This window comes from Convolutriloba macropyga, chromosome 13, assembly GCF_964194025.1.
Source record: "Convolutriloba macropyga chromosome 13, txConMacr16.3, whole genome shotgun sequence".
In the NCBI taxonomy this organism is placed as follows: Eukaryota; Metazoa; Xenacoelomorpha; order Acoela; family Convolutidae; genus Convolutriloba; species Convolutriloba macropyga.
Window position 1 is genome coordinate 2,745,722 of NC_134480.1, and position 19,958 is coordinate 2,765,679.

Consider the following 19,958-nt stretch of genomic DNA (forward strand, 5'->3'; position numbering starts at 1 on the left):
TAACCGCACGGGTTAATAGAAATACCTTGTAATAAGATTTTCACTCTGATTTGCAGATATTCCCGAACGACCGCGGGCTAACCGTCGCTCCAAATGTAAGAAGTGAAGTTTATCCTAATTTTAGTCTAACTTTTAACCTTCTACGAACTGATAGTAAATGAATGCTAAAATCCCCACTAATGCCTCCACCAATTATTGTTTCATTAGATTAGCCTAATCTGTATTAGACACAAGCAAGTAATAATACTTTTGTTTTGATAAACTTCTCGAGTTTCACCGACCGTTGTTGAGTAATGACTTTCATAGTTTGAAGCAATTATTGTAGTGTTTGGTCTTTGTAGGAAAATTTTTTGCTTGGGATGTTCTTCGGTTTGGTTGAGTGATGTGACTGTTCGTTAAAAGAAACGGCTAAAGACCCAAGGCATTAAGGGTATAAGTATCAAAGAGACTTCGTAGCCGCTAAGTGTGCGGTTCACCGAAGCTGCTGAGGAAGGAAAAGTTCATTGTTTGAAGGGCTTGTTGAATTTTGGTAGGTTTCGCGAACCCCCACCTCCACTTTTTTTGCACCATCCTACTAAGTGCGACTGGACTCCCTAAGCTTGACTACAACCAAAGCCCAGATTTTTATTGAAAAATTGACTTTGTGTTACCGGCGCAATGATTGATGGAAATTTTAATTTTTATTTTGCAGTGGCTACAATTACTGAACAATTTCATACACACCAAAGGACTTTATTTTCTTATCTGGATTCCTGGCTTATCAGACAATAGATTTTGTAGTTGGCAGCATTTGAGACAGTGCTCAATGTTTATAATCGTTCGCATTGTTTCTTGGACAGAAAAAGTTAAATAAAATAAAATTAAAAAAATCTAATTAGGCATTTTCACTTCATTTATTTAATAGTAAAATGTTATTAATTAATAAGTGAAAAAAATGTACTTAGGCAATAAGACGTGTCGCTTTTTTTCATTTGTTGTCGTAAAGTCTCTTGGTTCACCGACAATTTTCAATGAGAAGGTCAATGTCACTTTTCCGCCCTCCGATTTTTGATTTTTCTTACCAATTTAATTTTTCACCGCAATTAGTTAAATCAAACAATAAAATGCGAGATCAATAAATCGAGGGGCCGTTTCTTTGTTAGATCTACATGGCCGAACTTGATGATGGAGCAAATTTTTGTAAAATGTTGCAAATTTTTGCTTCACAATTTTGAACTTGTTTAGACGCTTTTTCTACCTTTCTTTAGATTTATTGTGCCCCTAGTCATTTTCACCCACTAAAGCAAAAGCTTACACCTCAAGTTCAATCTTTCAAGATTTCTTTCTCTGTATTCTTGTATGTCAAGAGTTTTATCCGAGTTTTTTTTATTTTAGATCGTTTTTCGATTGAGTATAATGCCAAAATACGTTTTTATTATTAATAGCCGCCTTCATCTTCTCAGCCGGCTATTATTGCGCTCCTATTTTTTTTTTACTTCGTCGAACTTTTTTTCGTTTTACCATTTTGCCGCTTTTTCGACATTTTGCGTGAAATCTTTTTGACTTCTGTAGGCTAGTTTCTCTCTTCTATCATTCTGCTAAAAGTGATTTTTAACATCAGTTGCTCAGCAAAGCAATTCAAAATGGACAGAGTCAGTATAAAAAATTGAAGTCAGAAATAGAAACGGGATAAACCCATAAAGCCCAATTTTAGATGCTCGCTATTTGAACGTTGTTCCTATAAGTCTTAGTTACCATCTCTTATGCTTATTGGTATTGATAGTAGCCCCTGTTGCCTCTCTCTAAGAAACAGAAGTATGTTCAACTACGAAATGCCATCAAAAATAAATCGGACTTAAAAAATTTTTTCGTACAAAAATCTTTTTTTTGTCAATATATTCTATTCGTTCAATCCCAATCATGCTTATTGGAATCAACGGCGGCTATTTTCCGGCAATCTGCCGGGTATGTTTTTTCAGGTGGCTCTAAGACCGCTCCTATGCTATTTTTACTTCGCTAGACAAAAATTTGTTTAGTTTTTCTTTGACGCTTTTTTGTCATTTTACGTATTATCTTTTCAACTTCTCGGGGCTAATTCTTATCTTTTTAAGTGCTCTCAAACAAAGTTTGTAGCAATTATATTAGTCCGGTCGATCTTTTTTATGCGATTTTTCGCTTGACACATTTTTTGTCTGACCCATTTGACTTTTTGTCCTCAAAAACGGGACAAATAGGTAGCGCCCAGCGGGCATTAAGTTCTCTTAGAGCCTTCGAGCTCACTAGTCTCCACGTATGCTATTCACAGAAACTGTTTTGAAGACTTATATTTTCTATTTGTGATGTGAAATGCGGTTTTTAGGGGTTGAATACCCCCTCCCCCCTGTTTCCCCCACGCCACTGTTGCACCACCCCTATCAACCCCCGTTGCACCCACCCCCTCTCCCCGTTATGTTATTGTACTGAAATTGCCTTTAAACATCAATTGCACTTTCAGGTGCCCTGTGTTTCAACGTTTTCTAATTAGTCTTCGTTATCGGATCTGATGTTTATCAGTGTGAAGACCAATTCCTCTGTCCTCTCATTAAGAAAGACGAGTAATTCCTATTCCTGTTTTCCTATATTCCTCTATTCCTATATTTCCTATAAACTCCAAGCGGGAGTCAATTATGAGAATCAATGCCGGCTATTTTCCGGCAATCTGCCGGTTCAAATTATTTATTTTTACATCTTTGTTAAGTTTTGAATTTTATCTCAACTGCCTGTTGCCTGCACAAACTTTTATACAGGGGAAGTCCGTAGCTAATTTTCGCAGCTTTCTTGTTGTTTTTTCAGCTTTTTGCAGCTGTTGAAAACTTACGTTTTCTTAAGATTATCTGAAAATGTTATTGTGGAAATAATTTCGTTTTTTCAACTTTATTGACTCGTTGAAGTTGATTGACTCGTTGAAGATGACTCTAACTTAATTTCGTCTTATTTTGCAAACTTGTTCAAATCATTTTAATTGCCTTTCGCTCCTAAATTAATTATTTATTCGCAGCAATTCGCAGCTTTTAAACGGTAGCTGCTTGGTTGCTGCTCTCCATTGAGGCACAAATTGTTAAGACTCTTTTCTCTGCGTGCTAATTTTTAGTTTTTTTAAGAGAAAGTTTCAAATTTTTATGGAAAGGGCGGAAATTGTTTTCTTTAAAAAAGTTTGTTCTTGTCGAAATGTCATTTGTTTCTCTCCGTGCCTCACTGATTTAAAATAAATATTTTACTGTTTATTGTTTAATTATATGTATGTATCTAACATGAAAGTTGATTCTGAAGATGATTTGATAAGAGAAATTCACTTTAACGAGCCCTGTTGACAATTTTGAGATAAATCAACAATTTGGCGTAATTGTAGATTTTAGGTATCATTATTTTCTCAAAGATTAGTCAAAAACATGGTTAGTTAATTTAAGAGTTGTCTAACTACCGTTGTAACATGCTTTTTCTACTGTTTTTTTTAGCGCACATTACTATTACAAATTACTATATTGTTTCGCAAATGTAACTACTGCAGTGAATAAGTAAGCAGTAGAAATGTTCAGCAGAAAACCGTCCTTTCTTCAATTGATTTTCAGATTTATGATTTTTTGTGTCCAATAAATTAGGAGAACGAGCGACAGTGTTCAATGATAATGACTCATTGTTAAGCTGTCCTGTAATACCATCCAATAATAGATCAGACTTTAAAATCTAGTACGATTGTACTGGACTTTCGTGTCTGATCTGTTATTGGATGGTTTTACAGGACAGTTTAATAATAAGCCATTATGATTAGGCACTATTGCTCGTTCTCTTATGTTATTGGACACAAAAATCACAAATCTGAAAATCTGAAACTAAACAGATTATACTATCGTTTTTTGACAATCGTTGTTTATGGTTTCGAATTGTGGCCTGCCTACTTTGATTCAGTCCATTCGTAATCTGGTTCCTTAAAAAGCTGTGGTCTTATGTGCTTGATACCCATTACGGACCGTAGTTATTTTGCAAGGTGGCTTTTTTCAGAGGTGAGTAATTTTACTGGAAATATTAGTCGGACTGACCGTCAAGTCTTAATCACTATTCAGCTATCAATCGACAGATTCAGTCATATTGCAAGTTGTGGATCAGTACTGTGTCAGAGCTCTGATCATGTCACTTTTCAGACTTGTCAAGTCTTGAGCTCAGTTTTTAGTTTTGTTTCTCTTCCGTTTCGTAACGAAGGAAAACGGCCACCATTTACAATGACTTGCGTTCGAAAACTTGGCCAAGAATTCACATGTCTTCACAAGTCTCAATCTTGAAATAAGATGTGATCAGTACTGATTTGTCAATTCAAGACGTGTATTTCACTGGAGAAGTACTGATCAAGACTTGAAAATCGTTTCGGGTACGGCTTTTCGTTTTACAATCTTTATTTATGGGCGAAATATCCATCTGGATTTTTCGCCCATAATTAAATGTTAGCTGGCATAAATTTTAAAGGTGGAGAGAGAGTATTAAATACTCGCGTGCATGTGATTGATTCCCTTCGAAACTTTGTTTTGAACAATGGTTCATCAAGTAGATGAGAAGTCACGCCCGATATTTTTAAATCTGCCTCGTCGTACAAAGGAACGGTAGCTAATTTAAGATAAATGCATATGCAGTGATTAAGTGAATGTGGTAAGCAAATGTGGTCTATGGAAGTTGACAGTTTTTTGAAATCTTGAAAGTTCAGGGTCGCAAATTGTACTGGAGATTGGAGGGGAGGGGTTGGGTTAAATAATCTTCAACAAAGAATTTTACATATTGACTTTTGCATATTGAGTTATCAATCGTTGGAATAAGGCCGAAGCTATTGAAAACGATTGTCAAAAGGCAGTAGTCTAATGAACCTAACTTTCAGACGTAAATGACCAAAAATGTCCAATAACTCAAGTTAATGAAAAGGCCCCCCGTATAACCAAATTAACCCATAAAAAATTTAATTCTGCAAATTAAGTTTGGTTACAGCTGAGAAGTGTAACCTTAGCACAGCTGTATTGCGGTGGTCTTTGTTTTTGTTTAATTGCCGCCCTCGGCCTCTCGACAGCTATTATTTCGACGCTCTCCTTTTTTACAATTCAAATAATTTGAATTGTATTGAGGCGCTCTCTTTTTTTAAAGATCTCATAGATCTTTAAAAAAAGATCTCAAAGATCTTATATTTTCATGATTTTTGAAGTCAAATTGAAGAAGTGATATAGGTCATGGGTAAAGTGGAACAAACAACGAGGGGTTTGGCTGCTTTAATTTCTTCACTCCATTTTCAAAGTAGGGTTCGGGACAAATTCGCATTCTTGATTTTTGTTTGTTGTTCACATGCGACAATTTTTTTGTTATTTTTTTTAAATTTAAAATTTGACCAGAGTTTTTTCTAAGTGTTTTTTTTGCAATCCATTCATTGCCCATTCTAGCTCTAGTCTTTTGTTCATTGCCCATTCAGTGAAAATTTGTGACTAGGACTCTTCCTACCCAGGACTTGTGTCAGGACTTAGTCGCTAAGCCTACTATGTCTTTAATTTGCTCTTTCGTTCTACTTAAGTGACGATTTTCACGTTTGACTCGTGGCATACCTCACTCAATATTTCAACTGATGGGATGGTAACTTCGTTTACTCATTGAGTTGTGCATTGTCGTGAATACGGTCAATGTCCGAAGAACAGAATCAAAATAAAAATAAATGGGTTAAACCGTTAAAGACCGGTCATAAAGTCATAATACATTTGTTTGTCTGAGTTCATTATAGCGATTGCTAGCGGACATTATTATTAAGATTAATATCAGCCATTTTAGGAGCTGAATTAAGTATAGTTTCAAGGTTAAGCTGCACAGAAAATTAAAACATTTTTGTCATGCGGCATTTTTGTCATGCCGCTATTTGACTGCTTTTTTGCTCTTTTTTCGTATATCTTAAGCTTATTGTTTGTGGGCGTTCAGCTGAATTGCATGTTTTTGTTTTCAGCTGAATTGCATGTTTTTGATAATAGTTGACTAATCTTGCTCTCTAAGTTATTTTAACTTTATTAAGGTCTTTTTAAGTCACTCTAAATCATTTCAAGGTCAATGAAGGACTACTATATAATGATTAAAATTAATAATAACGTATGGCGACCAGTATAATAATAACGAACTTGGATCTTCTTCGAATAGAAATTTCAAAAATGTTTTAGTTTCTAAAAGACATTGTACGCCTTACGTACTTTGCAAATGGGAAAAGTTGGAAGTGCCAATGCGAAATTTATACTTGAATCAATTTTAGCAACTTTTCCCTGATTTGTTTACTTGTTTATTTAGCGGGTCAGACGAGAGTGACTCAAAGAGAGTACATGGGGACTGTATGTGAAGTGAAACTGAGTGAGAAGTATGCAGCTGTCAGATGTCAAAACAATGTACAACTCCACAAGGTAAGGACAACGGAAGAGAGCTGGGGGGGGGGGGGGGGGGTTAAATGGTGTCCTATCACCTATAAAGAGAAAAAGGAAGGTTTTCAAATATATACGTTTCCAACTCCCTTGCCTTCCAGGCTCTACTAAACCTTTACATTTTCTTATTTTCATGAGTTCATGCTATCAATTTACTTTCGTTCTTTACTTATTTTGTTCAACTAATTTTTCCTAATAAATGTTCCAATTTTTGACTTTATTATTTAGTGCAAATATAAGAGTGCGCTTTGAAGCTCAAAATTTCAAGCGGCAAAGATAATTTGCTATTTTCACAATGAAAACATTAAAATAGATTTTGTTTCAAATGAAAAAACGTCAATGAATTTGGCAAATATGAACATTGATAACCAACTAACTTAGCTAGATCTCATCACGCTTTATCTACAGATTTCTTTTCAAACTCATTTAATCTCATCGGTGTTTATTTCAGGCTGAGGTAGATATTTAGAAATATATTTGCAGCGTCTGAAGATTGAGCGTGTGTTGGTTTAGTTTTTTTCTTCATTTATTTGTCTGTGTTTATTTACTTCTGAAGTTCATTAAAAAAACTAAGTTTCTTTTTGTTCCGACATACACTCTCGGGGGTTTCTCCAGTCCAATTTTTCTGGAAGATATATTTTGCGTTCAATGCTATGAATGGTATCTATCCCGTCGAACGTAGATGATTTTAATTGGAGAAATTTTGAATATTTTTTTGCTAATTTTTACTAATAGTTTCAGATTACTAATTTTGAAAACATATAGCTGAAAACAGTTTCCTATTATTTCAACTCAATATGTAAGTTTTCGAAGTTATACGTTACTTAATAGCATGCATAGTTTCATAACAAGAATACAAAAAGCAAAATTTAAAGGTTACGGCAAATATCTGTTCGAACCTAGAAGGACCTCGTCACTCTGATTGATCCGCACTTAAAAACTTATATATGTTAGTCACTCATACTTGGTCACTGAAAAGTTTTTGAGACCCAAAAAAGTAACAAGCCTAAAAGAAAAGCAATCGATTTAGCATGTTAGTATCCTAACCAAAAATTGTTTTCTTTGCACATGTAGAAAAAACTATTATTAGATTTATTTACTATCGAACAAAACGTTCTGCATTTTCCTTCACATTTAGAAGATTTTTTCAAAAAAGGAAGGGCCTTTTTGTTTAAACCTGTGTTTCTCGCAACAAACCGTTTTATGTGTCTAATTTGACAATTTGTACACTTTACAACAATAAGTCTATTAGAAAGAATACTGTTTCGAATAGTTCATGTTTAATTGCTCTCAAACTAAGTTTGTAGCAATTATAATCCTGCGGTCGGTCTTTGCGATTTTTCGCTGGACTGATTTTTCGTCTGACTCTTGCAACTATCGTCCTCCTCGAATCCGTTTTGGAGACATAAATTTATGGTGTGAAGGGCGGTTCTTAGGGTTTGGCCCCCCTTCCCACTTAACCCTTCCGCCAATCTCATCCCACGCCCCCTTCAATTAATCTAAAGCTAGACACCCTAAACCACTGCAGCTACTGATATACCCAACCATGATCTGAATAGTGGTTCTTAATCTTAATATTTTGACCCCTTCTCCTCTAAAGCAGGTCCTAATGCTATTGTCTAAAAGCCACTGATGGCTTCTATAAAATTCAACCAATCACCTGTCGTTTGAGAGCAATTTGCCCGATACTAGATGGTTATTGTTAGTTTCGTGATATTTGAAGTTGGCTTGCATGTAAATTTAAAAAGATATAGCTCACTACAAAAGATATAGCTCAACTGACCTTTATCGACTGGTCACTCAAACCATCATTCAGGTATCATCAATCGAATGCAAGTTTTTCGATTTCTTGAAAGTTTCTTAGCAAATTTGCATTCATTGGTAATTGCATTTATTTTTGTTCGCCACTTGGAACGTGTTATTTGATATAAAACAGTTTTTGACATACAAACAATCGCTCTATTTGACTGTCTTCAAATTTCGTGTCAGCTGTGAAGCTCTAAGCTGAGCGGAGCTGTATTGCGTTGCTCGTGATTTTTTTTGTTTTATCGTCTGACGCTCTTTTTTCGTTTTACATTTGTTCACACAGCGAAACTGAAAAAATCAAAATCTCTGAATTATTGCTTCCTCTCACTAACAGTATTTGCGTGCGTGATGTCATTTCTCTCTCTCTCTCTCTCCTAGGTCAATTGCGTGGTCAGATTTTGATCACACGTGATTTACCTTGAATTAGTTCAAGGTCACAGGACTCATATGTGTAATAAAGGTCCGTAATAAGGCTTCAGCAGAATGAATTTTAACAAGCTTTATTAATTTGTCTCTGTATGTTTTTTACATAACGTTTTGAGCGGCGCCAGTAACTTTTTCAACTGATATCTATCTGTTTCTATCTAAATACGGCACGCTATTCCGGCAATCTCTATTCAGGCTATTTCTGCGATCTTTCTATTTCGTTAATCTGCGGGGTATGTTTAGGTTTTTGGTCAAGTAAAAATTTTCAGCAAAATTTCATGAGTTTTAATCGTATATATTCTTCCGGGCTCATGCTGTTACTATTGTTGTCAGAACATAATGAATGTTTTCTATTATACTTCCTGCAAAATATCGGCATCGGATGATTCAAAATTGTCCGAATTTCGACCGTTTTTTTTATCAATATCTATTATCGTAGTGGCTTTTTGGAAGTCGGCAGCATCATCTTTCTATCCAAGAAATCTGAGAAGCCAAAGAAGTAGCTTTTTTAAAGAAAAGAATTTATGCATTCTAAACTTTTCTCGAGAAAATAATTTAATATCCATAGAAGAAATTGAAGACTGTTTTTTGTTGAGGTCTACGTGAATTGTTATACAAGTGTCACTGGTGGAATGAATTTGTATTGAATGATTCCTAGATTTTAAATTTATCTCAGGCTGCACTAAATTTTATTGTTTATCATAGGTTCTGGTGACTTTTTTCTTTTCGCTTTATTTAGCTCCTTTCTATACATGAAAATAGCACACGTGCATCCGCTCAGTTTTGAGTGGCTACACTAATTTTTTGGACTGCTATCCGTACTAATCTAAAACAGCTGAAGCCTAAAAATTTACTTTTAGTCATGGAGCAAAAAACTCAAGATTTCATTCAAAACTATCAAATTATTTGTAAAATACTAAAATTGATCAAGCGTTTCCTCCGTAATTATGAATATGATATTCAACGTAATCTAACATGTTTAACTGTAGTTTTAAACATAATTCTTCATTTATTTCAACTTCTTCGTTTGTAATTTGTGTTTTCAGCTTTGCGTGGCTTGATTTCACGTTGTACTGTTTTGCAATTTTTTCAAGCGATTCTAATTTTTCAAGTGGATTGATCACATAATTTGAGTTCGTTTTGCGTGATTTGTGACTGTTTTCAAAGCACCATAACCGAACATCATAGTTAAGTTGTTGAAATTCGACAACTTTTTCTCTAAAATTTTGAATCAAAGATGTCTGTTCGTGGAATTTTTCCAGACTTTTTCGATATAATCTGTAGTCGTGAGGTGATTGTTGTTGATGTTTGAGCGTTCTCCAATCGCGTGTTTGATTTTCTTGTTTTGTTTCGGATTGTGATATAACTAAGTTGTTTCTACCAATATTCTTCGGTCGATAAAGAATGTCTTGATAGCCTGTCGTTGAAATTCTCTCATTTTCCTCAGTAGTTGGTTCAATTAAGGGTTCTGAATTTGAAACCCCATGAAAATATAGCCCGTTTTATTGTATGTATTCGGCAAGTTTGGAGCCATAAGGGAAAGTTTTGAGCTCTAAAATTTATCATATGTGCATTTTAAATTTCCCTTTCGATTTTTTATTTGATGTGCTCTTAATTACTATCATTTATTACATCCTTGAAAGTTTTATTTCTCTCAAAATTGTAATAATGCCCTTCAAAATTTTAAATTCTTTTGTAAAAAACTTCACAAAAGAGTTACAGATTTTCTTATTTCGAAACAATATATATCACCGAATATAAAGGAGAATGAGAGAAATTTTCCTAAGTTGAGCACGTGTTTAAGCAGCACTAGAGATTCATCTAGCTTTTCCTTGATGATAATGACTGTGAAGTTTGACATGATTTCATCCACAAGTTTCACTCTGTTTCTCACATGTGCTGCTCCGTAGTCGAACAGCATCGTGTCTTGAAGGCATTCTTCCATTATGAACTAAAAATGTATTATTTTGAAATTGTGGCTGATAAAATTGTGCTCAAAATTTGTAAATAATTTAAAAATATAATTTATTTAAAAATCATAACGACAAAAGATAAAATAAATTTTGTAAAAGTTCCAGTAATTTAACATATGTAACTACTGGGTGATAAAAGTTTTCAACAAAATTAAAAAAAAATTTCCAGTTAACTGCAAACTCAAAATACGAGAAAATTGAGCAGTCACGTTTTTTTTTTAATTTACTTCATCTACCGAGATCGTTTATGATGCTATCTATGTTCCAGTTTGTTAAATGACAGTGCCCAAATTTTTTTTAAATATAAATTTTAAATTGACAAAATACGGTCGAAAGCAGTTCTAAGTTTATTTGATTTTCCAAAAGCTTTATTTCGATCAGGTTTGTACCCACAAATCACTATGGTACTCACGCAATTGAGTTTTTGCCTTTTGTTTGTTCCCATGAACCCACACAATTGGGTCCTCAAAATTTCGTCCTCTTCAACCCACATTTAGATTAGCCATTGATTCAAGAACATCTTTTGGTCTCATAAAGTTTTGCCAATCAATTAATTTCGTATTCGATAAAGTTTTATGATCTGGATATTGGAAAATATTATATTTTGGACAACAGTCATAACTTTCCAATCATAATTTACAATTTTTAAAATTTTTACCTTGCTGTTTATTTTGGGTCTCCATTTGCCATGTATTAGCTTGTAAGAGTTGTTGAGGAAGAAATCGAATAACTCCTGGTCTGAGCTCTGGGAATGTTGAGGGAATGATTTTCGCAGAGTAGTAGGCAAGAGATAATAGTTGAAAAAGGAGGCAAACTGGCTCAGGGGTTCGCGGACCATGCCTATCAGGGCACTGCCGGGTTGCATTAGCTTGGACCAGTAACCAAAATTGTAGATTGTGTGTAAAGCCATTATCTGAAACGGAAAAAAACTCAATTTGAAAAAGCAGCATTGAAAGAGGTCTTCAACGGGGTTTTAGCTTTAAAGAGAGTTTGAATTAAAATTGTTGAAAAAAAAATTTAGAGTCATGAAAACCTGAGAATTAATATCCTCGCTGCAAAAATTTAAGATTATTTGCTTCACTTTTTCATCGAAATAGTTAAATGAATCGTTGAAACGTTAATATCACCCATTACCGAGCCTCATGTTTTAGCATTTTGTTACTTTAGATTTTTTTGTCGAAAAATACTTTTGCTTTAAGGTTTGAAAGTCAAAATTCAAAGAGTTGCTAATACTCAGTGACGCACGTGATTGAGTGCAAGTAATTGTGATTAATATCAGTCATTTCAACATAGAATCAGCAGTTTGAAATATTTACCTGAAATTTGTGATCAATTCGTCTAGAGGGTAGTTCTAGTGGGAAAGTGTTCCAATACCAGTACCTTAAGCAAATAGATTTTTAAAACTGGTTATGGTGCTTAGAATTCGGTTATCAGACCATCTCTTCTTAATATTTCTTAGTTTAAAACATTGTGGAGAAGAAAACGTTTAATTCTTAATTCAACTCCAATATTTGTTTTTTTTCACAAACATTTCGATAAATTTGAAGTCGTCGATAATTTATGTCTTTCTGAGAATATTGCTAGTAATCGCAAAAGTTTCTTGCTGGATTTGAAAGTCTTACATCAACCGAGAACGACATGAATTAATTAATTTTTTAAACAATTATTTTTTTATATTTTTTAAAGTATTTTCTAGTCCCGTACGCTTGCATCTTTCCTTTTGTTGTTTGTACTATCGGTAATGTATAAATTTTTATTAGTTTGTTGACAAAAGTTACCAAAAGAAATAACGTAACCACCAACAGGGCTTTGATATTCTTTTTCTTTCTCTAGATTTTATAAAATCATCATTAGTGCGGAAGCATCCATAATTGTGTGGGTATATTCTGTTCCTGCTCATCAGCTTATTGCACGTGCATATTGCACGTGCTATCTTTTCCATTGTAATGTGCTAGAAAACGACACGTAATTTGTAACTGGGTGTAAAAAGTTAATGAGGGCGGAGGATTATAATCCCATTTGTTCTTAGAGGATTATAAAAATCAAAATTTTGCCCACCTAGAAAGATAACTGTTTCAAATTTTTTTTCTCTTACCCGATATTGGAAGATCTAGTAGATGGCAGCAATACTTCGAGTGAGTTCTCTCCCGCATATCGTAACAGGATTTGAGACATGAGGTCACTTGCGCACTGAAGGGAAAAAGATACCATAAGATGCTATCAAATCTACAATTTCTGATTAATTAATAATTATTCATTAGGCTCCAACTTAGTTAACGAATCTAATTATACTGCAGACCAAATAAGAACACTTTTCGACACTTATTAATTATTCTTGAACGAAGTTTGAAGCAGTTATTGTAAACGTGTTGGTTTTTTTATGCAAAATTTTCGCTTGACCAATTGTGCACTTTTGTTCTAGATTATTGTGGGACTTCTCAAGTGACTTTTTCAAGCTTCTTCGTTTTGAGTGATTTAAATTGCTCTCATTCTGAAATGAAGTTTGTTGCTTGTATAAAAGTGATTGTTAGCGGTTGAGTAACAACGTGGTTCAAGCCTAGTGGTTGAGATGGCTGACTGCTATCCTGTATGGTTCAAACCCCTATCAGGTCCGGGTTTTTGCACCCACAAAATTTCTAAGCTACAACACTAAATTAAACTGCTCCCAGTCTGTCGTTCGAGAGCAATTAGGTTTTCGCAATCCGACGTTATTCGGTTTATGTTATAAAAAATTTGGCTGTCGTTAATTTTTCTCCTCATTTTTCGATCAGTGGGTCAAGTGCGGCAATTTGCTCACTATGTTGTTCACTTTGGTAATAAGATCCAAATACTCTACTTGAGTTATTTTGTGGTCGCTCCTATATTTGTTGTTTTTGTTATCTGCATCCTTTTTAAGCAAAATTTTCCGCACAGATATAAAAGTCCAATTGTCTGATAGGTATTCACAGATTTTTAAGCGTATTGAAAGCCAGTTTTATGAAGTAATAACAAATCGGTTGACGAAAAATCGGAAAATTACTCAAAATTCTTTGCCCAAAAATAGTTTCAGTTGGCCATGTAAACTTTTGCTCTTCCGTAATATGCTCTCACGTGTTTGACTGTCATTTTTGAAAAGCTCTCTAGAGTGATTGCTTGACGCGTGTTTACAATTTTTTTGATTAATGACTAGTTTCCATGTAGTAAGTTATGTTTCATGGTAGACATATCTGAGTTTACGTTACAATATACTGCTAGTGTGCAATTGAAAACTCACAATAGAAGTGCGGGAAACAAGAGGATCATTTCTCTTTATCAAGTATGAATTTCAGTTAATTTTGCTTTTCTAAATTGTTTTGCATTGTTAATTGCTCTCAGAGGAAGTTTGTAGCAATTAAATTAGACCTGCTTCTTTTCTTTATGCAATTTTTTGCACTACCAAATTTTCGTCTAATCGTTTTTTTTAGTCTGACCATTTTGAATTTTCGTCCCCTCAAATGCGGGAAAAATCGTAATGCCCGGACAGCTTTGACTTCTCTTAGAGCTTTATAGCTCACAATTCTCTAAGTATGCGATTTACGGAAACTGCTGAAGAGACATATATTCATGTGAAGGGTGGTTCACATTGTTTGATCCCCCCACTCGTCCATCGTGCCTCTCTCCCCCTTCCACGTGACCCATCATCGCGCTCACCCACAGCCCTTTAATTGAGCTTAGCTAGCCTCCCTAGGCCATGGCTAGCTACTGACGAAGCCAACCGCCCGCCTGTCGTATGATGAGAGCAATTCGCCCAGCGTTAGCAGGTTATGTTAAAAATTGCATTTCAAGTTAATTAAATAAATAATGTGATGTTCATGAACAAATGTTCTACTTTGCGTCTATCCTTCTTTTTTGCCTGCATAATTGTTGCGACCCTACCTTAAAACATAATAATAAGTTTTGCGCTTTTGCCTGGCTCCATACGTTACATCCTCGGTGCATGCTGCATGCGCTGGCACGATGTAGTAGAATCTTTGATCCGAAGTATTGTACAGAAAGGGTGGCTGTTGTCCTAAATTTCTCGAGGAATTTTTCAAATATTCATTAAAAATTAGATTATACATATTGAATGCTGTTTTTCATATCTATTGTCCATTAATCTGATGTTTGTCTCTCTCACCTTTGCTTTTGATGCTTTCAATTTTTGAAAACTGTCATATAAATATAGGATTTGACTTTCTGCTCCCGAGTTGACTGACTACCTTATCGGAGAGAAGCTTTCTTTTAATTGACTTTTTTAGTGGTGGAAGAACTATATGCTTAACTGAATTTTTTGTTCAGCCAATTTTGGCCGATCGATATATTCTTTGTAGAACGTTTGAATGGTATTGTTAGAAAGCCTGTCCAGCGTAGAACTTTAGATTGTACTTTTTTTCAGGAGTTTCATTTTTATCCTTTGAGTTATTGGGGTTCAAAATTTTGTGAACATTCGACTTATTTCCGTAGTTTTTGTTCACATTATCCGAAAGTTTGCCGACAATTTTGTCATTTTTTCCACAACATTTAAAAATTATTAGCAAAATTGGTATCACTTTTTTAAAGTTTGAGGTAAGCTGCTGATTTGTTTGATCGAGTTGTTTTTGGCTCAATTTTTCCAATTTCTGCTTTTTTAATACAAAGCGCTCCAGACCCACGTTGTTTCCATACTTCTTTGACCCGCGTTGTTTAAGTAAGTGGAATTATGCTGACCTAGAAACTGCTGACACAATCGTTGTCAACTCCAAAGAGGGCTAGTTGTACTTCTGCTTGCTAATTTAACTTGATAGTTATTTCTCAAAGTCAAAAGGTGTTAATATTATTATATCAAAAGGTATTATTTATTTTCTGTTGCATTGAAGTTTTTGCTTTGCCAAACTATCTATTCTGACTTTTAAATATCAGAATATTTAAAAATTTAATTATTACATCGTTAAATAGCAAGGCTAATTTTGTCTCATTTTGGATTTTTACAATTAAAAATTATTCGGATTGTATTGGTGTGCCCTTCTTCTAAAATAATTTTTTTGCCTGCCTTTAATATTCTTTTTGCGTTCCCTTGATTCCGCCTCGATTATCAAAAATCCAATCGGCTTCCTTAGTTTGTAAAAATGAAACTAAAGAACGCCTTCTGTTGATACTTAGTGTCTCTTATGTTTTTATATATATTTGTTTTTTGGGATGTTTGTGAATTTTTGAACTTGCTACTTTTAATCTTATTGCTGTCAACTTACAGTGTGTTTGAGCACAGTTTGCATGCCTTTTTTTTCTGATCTAATCTCTACGTGGGTTTTTTGCTAGAGCTTATTTTTTTATAGCTTTGGTGCTAAAAATTTTCATACAGATTTTGCATTTTGTAGATACTCCTCAATTTTTAGGTTCTTTTTGTCATCTTGTCACGTTGTGACTTTAATCACATATCCCGCTGATTTTAAAAGATTGAGTAACTGGTTATATATATGTTTTTAGTGATTAGCTCCTATTTTTAATGGCTTCGACACCGTTTTCATGCTTTATTTATTTGAATTTTTGATTTTCGGCTTTGTCGCTCTTTTTGTAGTCGTATATCTTGTTCCAACAGGTAATGACAGGTATGAATAGCTTCCCTTACGGGTTTGAAATTACAGCTGTTTTATTGCTCCTGAACGAATTTCATAGGAATTATTGTAAACGTGTGTGTCTTTTTACGACTCGAAGATATACGACTCTGAGTATTGATATTCTATAGGTTTTCTTTAGCAGAAAGAAAGTTTGTTCATGACTTGAATTTTGACTTCTTTCTATTCGAGCTTTTACCTCTGTTTTTGATAGTTGACTTCTGTTTTAGAACATTGGACTTTAACAATAGCTTAGTTTGTAATGTATAGCAATTGGTAAGAGTCTGTAATTCAAGGTGAAGAGGTCAATTTGAGAAAATTTGATCACATTTAACTACCTACCCCCCTGAAAAACTACCCCCCACGTACCTACCCCCCCCCCCCCTCGTACCTACCTACCTAGCCCCCCCCCCCTCGTACCTACCTACCCCCTTGCCCCACCTCGTACCTACCTACCCCCCCCCCCCCCATGTACCTACCTACCTCACCCCGCAACGTACCTACCCCCACCCAACCTACCTACACCCCCACCACCACCTACCTGCCCCCACCTATTGAACTTCTTGGCCACTATTGAACTTCTTAGTCCCATTTGGGCTCCCCTCTCCTTCCCCCTTCCGACTGAAGCAGGTTGCAATTGATTAGAGCTCCCGCTAGTCGTTCGAGAGCAATTCTTCCAACATTTAGTGGGTTATGTCGTTTTTTTGCGTATGTTGGTTTATGCACTTAAATAGCTATCGATTTTAGTAACTGTGACATTATTGTTTTCACAAATTTAATTGTGTTTGGGGACTTTACTCGTTTTTTTTTCTTATTTTTGTCAACTTGTAACTTAATCGCGGTGATGACAGATTCCATCAACTTTTTTCTGAACTACACAATAATCTCTCGATTGTTTTTTTTTCTGGGCCAAACTTCAATGTCTCGATTTTTGTCCTGTTTTGACCGATGGTTGCAAGGCTATGTATTTTCACAAAAATAGTTGTAGTTTTTATACGGGTCAATACTCGTGGTTCCGTTTGTTGTCTTTTTAACTTAAGACAGCTTTTTGTTCACGGAGAATGAAGCAATGTATTTTCACCTATGTGTAGGAAAAGGTTAAAACTAATTAGATCAAGTGGAAGTAAATAATGATAATAATAATACCTTGTGAGTTTTGACTAAAGCTACATTTCTGATTGGTTCCAATTTTTCCGTAGAATTCAACCGTTGAATTGCACTGGTATGGTTTATAAAAACATTTTTGTTTCCTCCGTTTTTGAATGTTGCTTCTAATTTCTGAGCTAATTGGTCAAATTTCCTGCGATCTGATTGGTTGAATTGTTTATAATCACTCCAGTGTTTCGTATTGTATCGTTTGTACAAAAGAATTTGATTTCTGTTGGGTTTCGGCCTCGAGTTGAAAAGTCGCGAGAATAATCTGTTTGAAATTTTCGAATAAAAGAGAGCATTAAGAAACGCTAAAGTCAATGAAAACGCGAGTAAATAACCGCATATCTGCTTACCATAAAAACGCATGTTGATTTATAAAAATAGGGCAAAAGTTGGAAATCAATACTCCAAAATTTTTCTAAGATTGATGCCCCGTAAATTTATAACGTATTGATTTGTAAATGTAAACGCTCAAATAACAATTTTAAAATGATAAATTTCTTGTCTTTGAAAAACTTGTATGATACAATTCGAATAATTGTGTGGTAATCATGAGGAAATAAATGATTTTCAGTAGGCATCTTTCCAAAATTAATAATTATCAGAACAAAAATGAATTTGAAATGATAAACCACATGTTTATGACGTGCATTTTTGTTGGCATTCCAGTTTTTATCTTGTATTCATAGTAGTAATTCGGGTAATTTTCAAAACTCATATTTCAAAAAATAGTAATTACCGGGGGAAAATTGAAAATGGTAATGTATTGAAAATGAAGTAATTCGTACTGAACATATTTTGTTGACAGTTCGAAAGTTTGTAACCTAACGAAACAATTTCCTTTCTAAACTGCTTAGAATTGTCAACATAATTTCGTGACATTTACTTTAAAGTTTGAAATCCTTTGAAACTGCGAGTTAGTCGCTTGAAGTTATGAAGTAACACTAAAAGCAAAATGCTTTTCACTTTGAGAATTAATCTTGCAAAACTTTGGGAAAGTTATTTTATAATCTCAGTTATAAAGATAATGAAAAGGTTAATAACTGGTTTAGAATAATGAAATCCTGCGAGTACCGCTTTTTGGACATGAGTTTGTCGAGAGATAAAAGAGTATTTCCATTTGCGAAATTGTGCTATGTTTAAAATTTGAAGGTTATTTTTCAGTTTGTGGCTGCTAATTGGGGCTTGATAAAATAGTAAATACGCAAAATTCTTACACTTATTTAGAAGGCGTAATTTTTCAACTCATAAATTGTATGTGAAAATGTTTAAATCTACTCGTAGAAAATCGAAAAATCGTAAAATGTTTCTCGATTTTCTTTAATTGCTTCAACTCCAACTTTAGAAAGCGCCAGAGCTTTTTGAAATTAAGAATCTTTTGTACTGATGTTTTAGATCGTGAGCATTAATCCCCTTTTAAATTAAAACTGCAATAATTTCTGAAATTTTTCCAAAAATCAATAATTTTTGAAAATTTTCTATTCAATGGAATTCTTGCTTTGAAAGATGTAGCTTTGTAAGTAATCTAGTTAAGAGATTTCAAATGAACAGGTTTTCGTTCACCTCATAAATTGTATGTATCAGCAAAATCTGGGGGTCTTTCCCAGTATACCCCCCCTTTCAACGAAATTATAGCCCCCCATTATAGTATAATTACCACGATGGGGGGTATAGTTTATATAATTATATAACCACTAGGCGCGGGGGGGGGGGGGTAAAATGGGAAAGACCCAAATCTAGATATGTAGAAATCCTTTTTACCAATTCTCTCCCCGAAAATATTCTGCAATATTACCACTGAGCCGAAAAATTTTTAAAATGAACCCATTTTTTTGCCAAAGTCGAATAGGATCCGACTTTTCAGAGAACTTTAAATTTTAAAAGTGAAGCGCAAAAATGCCGGAATATGCTTAAAATTTAGAAACCAAAAATTCTAAGCCCTTTGTGTGAAAAACGGTAAAAGCGCCAGCCATTTCCTATACAATATAAGAGTCTTATGTTTATACGTTTGCGTTTTTCTTATAAATTTGTGGTTAATTATTAAACATTAAGCAGGTCTGTTTCTGTATGTGGTGAATGAACTGTACTGAAATGAAGGCCATAAAATGAAACACCTGCTATCAATTTTATCTATTTTTAAATGACTGTCAATATCACAGCGTATGCGTGCTATTGTGTATTTTTTAGTCAAAAAAATGTCAAGGCTAGTTTTCCTTATTTTGGATTTCACAAATTATGTTAAAATATAAATCTTAATAATATTTCAACGTGTTTTTTACCGAGGTTTAATATTAATATTGATTCAGCATCTATCACTGTTTTAAACCTTAATACCGGTTTAGCATATTTGCAAAGTACATAGTACGAAAACCTTACTTAAAAAAATTCTGGTGTTTTCGTGGTGGCACAAAAAATTTACATTAAGACACAACTATTTCGAGGACGTGGTGCAACTCTTTTTCTTTTATGTTCCCTTTCAACATTGAGTGAATTGTTATTGAAAAATTTTCAAGGTATTTTGCTCATCACGAAGGGTATTGATCTTTCATAAACGTGATGGGTATTTTTGGAAGAGG

The 19,958-nt window shown here is 34.3% G+C and overlaps 2 protein-coding genes across 4 annotated transcripts in view; one reads left to right on the plus strand and one right to left on the minus strand.

The window, feature by feature from the left end:
- The window catches only part of LOC142351748 (WD repeat-containing protein 19-like), a 378,166-nt gene that overhangs the window by 177,760 nt on the left and 180,448 nt on the right, over positions 1 to 19,958 (plus strand). For 2 of the 3 annotated variants that reach the window (XM_075403894.1, XM_075403893.1), the window contains 2 exons: positions 57 to 95; positions 6,310 to 6,419. In XM_075403894.1, coding sequence (XP_075260009.1) covers positions 57 to 95; positions 6,310 to 6,419 — 149 coding nt within the window. The remainder of the gene's footprint in view (positions 1 to 56; positions 96 to 6,309; positions 6,420 to 19,958) is intronic. The other variant, XM_075403895.1, reaches the window with a different exon arrangement.
- Positions 9,506 to 18,966, minus strand: LOC142352060 (uncharacterized). Its single transcript, XM_075404415.1, has 6 exons — positions 17,377 to 18,966; positions 12,738 to 12,832; positions 11,959 to 12,022; positions 11,301 to 11,555; positions 10,390 to 10,620; positions 9,506 to 10,171 (listed from the first exon to the last, which is right to left on the minus strand). Exons 1-6 carry the CDS (start codon positions 17,746 to 17,748, stop codon positions 9,596 to 9,598), a joined length of 1,593 nt encoding a protein of 530 aa, XP_075260530.1. The 5' UTR covers positions 17,749 to 18,966; the 3' UTR covers positions 9,506 to 9,595.

Bases quoted from the DNA above. Each gene is read 5' to 3' on its own strand.
- LOC142352060 (XM_075404415.1), bottom strand. From the start codon at position 17,748: ATGCGTTTTTATGGTAAGCAGATATGCGGTTATTTACTCGCGTTTTCA. The intron at 12,833-17,376 runs GTATTATTATTA...TTTTCCCTTCAG, and splicing joins CTTTAGTCAAAACTCACAAG to TGCGCAAGTGACCTCATGTC. The intron at 11,556-11,958 runs GTAAATATTTCA...TTTCCGTTTCAG, and splicing joins GAATTGATCACAAATTTCAG to ATAATGGCTTTACACACAAT.